Here is a 6,588-nt window from a genome sequence, read left to right on the forward strand (position 1 = left end):
ACTTACTGTACATGTTACTTACTTTGAAGTACACAGAAGAGAAGCTTTAGGTAAAACATACGCATCGGTTTTAACACTTCAGAATGTATTAGCACTAAAATCCTAAAGGTGGCCAAGGTGTTTTGGTTTTTCTGCATCTGCCCTCCCCCTTCGAATCCAATACAGAGGGGCGTGGTAAGGGAGGACCCCGTCTCTGCTTCCTACTGCCACTGTCTCCCCCGCCAGCTGCCCTTCAGTGGCGTGCTGTGTGTGTGTCTTCACAAGTGATCCTTGCTTGCTTTTGTCTGCTGCATTCACTGCTGTATGCCCAATATTTAGAATAAAGCTTGATATACATGTAGTTGCACAGTACATATTAATTGAATGACTCTGATGGATCGGAGGACCGTATTAGCATGATCCAGTGAAATCTAGCAACCGAGTGTCCAGAGTTTATTACCACCAACAATAGGTGGTAACAGTGACCTTTGTCCTTCACCTGTTGACATCCTGGTGGAATACTAATGTGCATTGAAAGAGCCAAAAACTAGGTTTCAAGAAAGAAGAAAGAGTTCCCTAATGGGATGATTTTCTGCTGCATAATTACCCTTTATGGGAAACACAATTCAAATAATTTTCCTATGTGTCATTTTCCTCAGGTTCACGTGGATAAACTAGACATGTTTCGAAACATGCCTGACATTCTCCATCATCTCACGACAGACCGCAGCACTCAGATCCATGCGTGTCGCCATCCAAAGGTACAGTGAACTGCTTTTCCGCTTGTTCGTGGGATCCACGAAAAACAAGATTTTAGGTCCAGAAGGAACCTCAGAAATTCCATTTTCTAGGCTCTTCAATTTACAGATGTAAAAACTAAGGCTGAGAACCTGTTACTAGCCCAAGGTCATGCAACTATACGTAACCGGACACCATTACCATAAACTTTGTAATTAGTAAATAGATACTTATGTTTTTTTTAATGACATGTATTCATATGCATTTGACACATGTTTATTTGTAAAGAATTATGTGATGAATAATTTGTAACAAAATTAGTAAAATGTTAGAGCTTGTAACTTAAGAATACACTCACAGTCTATTGCTGTTTATTTTTGAGACATATGAGCACATTTATGAACTATTTTTCTTCTCATTTGAGATAAATAGGTACAACTGCTTAGAGTTTTGAAATAGTAAGATGTATTGCTGGACCAACTTCAAATAACTGTTTCTAGTGTCTCTGCAACTCACTTGTCACTCATTTTCTAATGCCACCACCATTTGAGCTCCCTTATTAAATGCCCTTCTGTTATTAGTGCCAGGTATTCAATTTTGACATTTTTTAAAAATTTAATTTCTGCAGTCATTCAACATCACCAATACTAATTAGTCATCTTCAAATGCGGTGGTATATGTGATCATAATTTTCCTCCAAATTTTAAAATATCTCAGCATTTAAATGCCTGAGTAATTTTTATTTCAGTGAACACTGCCTTTATACATTTAGATAATCATCATGGTAGTAATATTGCCTCTATCGGCCAAAAACCTAACATAAAGTTGCTCAGCCCTAAAGAAAGCATAATTTAAAAAACCAGAATTCTCATCCACAGCATGGAATATTCTACTTCAGTCCACAAGAGAAAAGATTACTTTGGTGACTGGTAGGCCACACATTATAACTTGCGTTCACGAATTTATTTCATCAGTTAGTTTGTGTGTGTACACATATGCTCCCCCCACCCAGTGAATTCATGGATGGATGAAAACAATGTAGATACACAATGAAACTGTCCTTTTTCTGTTGGAACTGTATTTTGCCCCCTGCCCACACCCCATACATCTTTTAATTGTCCAGTTTTTTTTTTTTTTTTTTTGCTCTGAGTTTTCTTTCATCCAACAAAGTAGATTAATTTGTAACGGCAACTCCTATCATTTGCCACATGACTACTTGTCTTGAACCACTCGCTACATGCAGCGTTTTAAGGGATTTCTTAGGTCATGCAGCCTTAAAAGTACCACACAGGACACAGCTCACAGCCTGTGGCACCTCACCCGCAGCCTCGGGAGCAGTGCCAGAGGTGTCTGATGACATGTGATTTGGACGGAGTGCTCGTGGTTTTGAAGGATTCCCATTCTAAACACAATGTCTTTGGGAAATAGTCCCCTTGTTTTTCAATCTTTTAAAAATACTTTTGTTATTATTTTTCTCCCACTTTATTTTGAAAAACCTTAAAACAAAGTCAAGTTTGGAGACCGGACCCCCCGGTTTGTGAGCACTTTGTCACGTGAGCACCGTCAGCCCCCTCTCTCTGTGTAACCGGACCCCCCCACCCCACCCTTTGAGTCAGCTGCAGACTTCATGACACCTCTCGAACCTTCAGCACGTGTCACTGGAGAAGGACGTTCTCCTGTATAAACCACAATACAGTTCCCACGCATTTTCCATGCGTGGGAACTGTATTGTGGTTTATACAGGAGAACGTCCTGTATACAGCACACGGACACGATGCTGTTGGATAGTGTATGCTCCCCACTCAGATTTCTCCTATTGTTCCCTTAGTGTCCCTTCCAGCTCATGGAGCGGAACAGGGGTCCCGGAATTAATGAATGCGTAGCGTTCACTCGGCTGCTTTAGTGTCCTTTGATACAGATCACGACCCCAGCTTGTGTCTTCACACTGGTATTTTTCAAGGGTCTAGGCCATATAATTTGGAATTATCTGATTGTTTCCTCATGTCTACATTTTCCCCCACGTCTGAAAACTAACTTCCATTTGTTTTTGAGACCTTGCCTACAAACAGATTTGTTGAAAATGTTGAACTGTTTTTGTGTTTTTAAAATCCTTTGTAGGCAGAGGAATATTTTCAGTGGAATAAATTACCCTGCGGCATTACTTCCAAAAATAGAATTCCACTCCACACAATCAGCATTAAGCCTTCCACGATGTGGTTTGGAGAAAGAACCAGAAAAACAGATGTAATCGTGAGGTAAGAAGGCAATGTCATAGGGCTTTGGAAGGAAACCTTGCTCTCAAGGTAAATCGTCTTACTGAGTTTAAATGCAGCCTAGCCGCAGCCCAAGAGGCAGGTAACTTCTCAAATTTAAATTCCACTTAAACTGAGGAGGTACCGCTTTCAACCTGTGCGACGCCGATGCCATTGGCCAGCGTGTCCTGGGCGGGCCCTCCCGGCTAGACAAGACTCTTGGAGACTGAGCTATCTTGCCTGGGATGTCGGGGGGGAACAGAGCCCTTGGTGGCATAGAGGAACCCCACGGCAATCACCATTGGGGTCATTTCCTCAATATACCTGCAAATATTTATATTTCTGGAAAGAGTTCCCTCCTATCCTAGGAAGAAATTCTTGTCTGCAAGGTGACTTCCTACTGGAATAGCCTAAATCGACACTTAGAACTTCATTCAGTTTTGTTCAGTGACCTTTTAATTGTGTTTTCCTTTCCCTTTAGGACTGGGGAGAGTTCGTACAGAGCTTGCTTTTCTTTTCACTCCTCCTACAGTGAGGTAAGAGGATGCCATGTCTGCCTAGCCTTGCTGCCGACCCAAGCGTCTCTGACGGCCAGCGGCAGCTCCCTGACTGATTTGTTGTGGCTCTTCCTGAGAAATGCAGGGCAGTATCCCAGTGGATGAGCCACGTTTACTAAGTACAAAGGAAATTGCTGCTATTACCTGCTTTCCCCCTAAACACTAAAGAATGTGTATGATTACGGTTTTCTTGTCACCTTGTGTCCCAACCGTATTTTAACTTCCCCATTCAGTTGTACAGTTCACCTGTCATAAAAGGATCAGAAATCTTACATGAAGGGGTACTAGATAAAACCTCATGATAGGCAGCCTTAGTGTCCAGATTCTTGGCCTCTGCCAAAATTTTTATGAACAAGCCACTTAAAAATAGTCCTGAATATTCAGCAGCGGGGAAGAACAAAAGTGAATGGGCTCCAGACCTCATCCTTAAGCAGTGTACAGTACACTAGAATCACTCCACTTTAAGAGGGCTTAACATGGTTTAGTTATATAGGAAATTGACCTGCCAGAATGGAAACTTGACATGTGTAATTTATTTGCAAAATCCTCATGCATTTTCAAGGTCAATGTTAGCATCTAACAAGTGCAGAGATTCAATCATTTCATGTATTGGAGAAAAACAGTATGAAAGCTGGCTCATATATAATGTTTTGCCATTTCCACACTTAAAAATCCATTTCCCTGGTGATTGTGATTTTCATGTTTGGGATACAAGGACACAGGCCTGCAGCAGTGGACTGCGGACGGATTAATGGTGTGAGCAGGGGGTCCCCTCCAGAGTTCCACGTAGTAGCACCCTTATCGAGTCAGCCACAGTATTGCAAATGAATCATCACGTTATCAGAATGTCACGATGCCGCCTTTAAATAACTGACCTTAACTTTCGGGTACAAATAGGTTATTTGAGAGCAGCTTGGAAGTAGTTCATTTCGATGCTAGAATTTAATGTTTTCTCCACCGGTTTCTCCTGAATCTGAGGTTGTTGTCAAAGCCCCTTCCCTGGCGACTTATCCTTGGCATGGCATCTGGCTCAGCACTAGGGTGTTGCTCCCCTAGTGGCAGAGTACCCTTTCTGTCTCAGGCACAGGGAGGGCATCTAATGGGGATGGAGAACGGGGGTAGGGTAGGCCTTACTTTTTCGATCAGATCTACCTGTCTTGTTTCTCTTCTTCAGTGTTGTTAGCAGTCGAGTTGGGACGCGCACGCCTGCGTGGGAGTCTATGAAATTACCTCCCATTAAAGGTGTATTTCCCTGCGATGGGAGTAGAGATGAAGCAGTCGGCCTACGTCCTCTGTTCGCAGTCTCCTTAGATTAGAGCCAGTTACCATGCCTGTGGGAGTTTACTCTGTGCTCTGCTTTGTCACCTTTCAGTGTCCGCTGAGGCTGTCCCGAAAACCGCCGTAAACAGGCCTATATCCTATCTATAGAACATGAACTACATTTAGAAATGTAAATAGATTTAAATATTTCCTTTTTATTTTTTTCTTAATATAGTCGATCCTTATTATGTGTGGATTCCTTATTTACACATTTGCCTGCTCACTAAAAAGTGGGCCCCGAATGGATGCCGGCGGCGCGCTGCGGTCGTTGCAGACGCGCCCGGCGGCAGCGGCGGCGCCGCGGTCCCTCCCGCTGCGCATGTCCCGCTTGCCCGGCGGGTCCCTGAGCGCGCGCTGCCTCCTGCCTCAGCTCTCGGGCTGCGAAGTTGTGCTTTCCGCCGGCTATCCAATGCCGCGTCTTTCCTATCGTTGTGCTTTTTGGCGGTTTCGCCGTTTAAAAGGGCCCCAAGCGCAGGGCCAAGTGCTGTCTAGTGTTCCTAAGCGCAGCAGGGCCCGGCCGGGCCTCGTGGGGAAAGTGCGTGTCTGATTCAGCCGCATTGGCCGTGGGTGCCACGTTAACGAGCTGACGATATAGATCAAGTAAGGTGTCTTTACACACAAAACACATCGGTTGCCAAGAACGCTGTGACTGGGGGTGCACAAGAACCCCACGTTTCCGCTAGAAGCAGCAGTTTGGTGTTCGCTAGTTCTATAAAGGTGACTAAAGAACGTCTCTACCGTGAACCAGAGCCAGCCGTGTTAATGAGCGGTCTACGCAGGCTTCTGGCGAAAGGGCATCAAGTCGTACCAGCCAGAGGGTGCCTCGCCTCTGCGGCCACTTCATCTTTGAGTAGGATATGTGAATCATTTCTGGCACAGGCGTGGCCTTTCTTTATCCTTATTCCTTTCAAAAGCCTCAGATTTCTACTAGCCTCAACTTTGGATTGATTATGCAAATGACCCAGGTTGAGGGCAGGTGAGTAATGGTTCCTATTTGCACTCCTCTGAAAGTACAAAAGAAACTGTTGATAGAAAATATCTGAAGAATGGATCTTCCTGTCTTTTCTCGTCTTAAGGTCGTCATTTTAATATGGAGTTATTGATAATTCCTGGGTTCTTACCTCTTTTGATCCTTTATTTGAAAGTTGAGGACTAACAATTACTTTGTGCCTCAGCCTCCCCATTTGTAGAAGGGAGTAAAAATCTTTGCGTTGTACATCAGCTTTGCGGTGGATCTTACTGAATGTTTGATCATGTGCCAGGTACTGGGCTAAGCACTTTGTATGCGTTATCTCATGTATACTTTTAGATGAAGAATCTAGGATTTAGAGACTTTAGGTAACCTGAGATCATAAGCTCATCAAAATCTAGTAAGTGACAAAGCTGAAGCTCATCTGGGTTGTCGAGACATTCTGAGGAATAGTGACAGAATTCCTGTTTAGCATCCCAAACTTTGCCAAAGATCAAGGTATTCATGAAATTTTGCATGTAATTGTCCTTTAGATTCGAATAAACCTTTAGAACAATCAAGCAACCTAAAGGTTGCAGTTCCCTTGGTGCTGCTAAGTTATTTGTTGGAGGAAAAAGTATAATTTTAAGACCTGTATTCTTGTGTATTAAATGCTCAGCTAAATTCTAACTTGAAGGGATTTGTTAAATATGGGTGACTGACCTTAGGGCAACTAATGTCCCATGAAGAAACAAAATCTTTGAATCCCACTAATCAGTCCTTACTATGGAAT

At 43.3% G+C, this 6,588-nt stretch overlaps 1 protein-coding gene across 3 annotated transcripts in view; it reads left to right on the top strand.

Annotated features, from left to right (window-relative positions):
* Positions 1 to 6,588, top strand: part of DCLRE1C (DNA cross-link repair 1C) — a 30,156-nt gene that overhangs the window by 13,888 nt on the left and 9,680 nt on the right. For all 3 annotated transcript variants that reach the window (XM_011359590.2, XM_023530327.1, XM_023530326.1), the window contains 3 exons: positions 639 to 740; positions 2,836 to 2,972; positions 3,451 to 3,505. In XM_011359590.2, the coding sequence (XP_011357892.1) occupies positions 639 to 740; positions 2,836 to 2,972; positions 3,451 to 3,505 (294 nt within the window). The remainder of the gene's footprint in view (positions 1 to 638; positions 741 to 2,835; positions 2,973 to 3,450; positions 3,506 to 6,588) is intronic.

Source organism: Pteropus vampyrus, unplaced genomic scaffold (genome assembly GCF_000151845.1).
Source record: "Pteropus vampyrus isolate Shadow unplaced genomic scaffold, Pvam_2.0 Scaffold49, whole genome shotgun sequence".
Classification (NCBI taxonomy): Eukaryota; Metazoa; Chordata; class Mammalia; order Chiroptera; family Pteropodidae; genus Pteropus; species Pteropus vampyrus.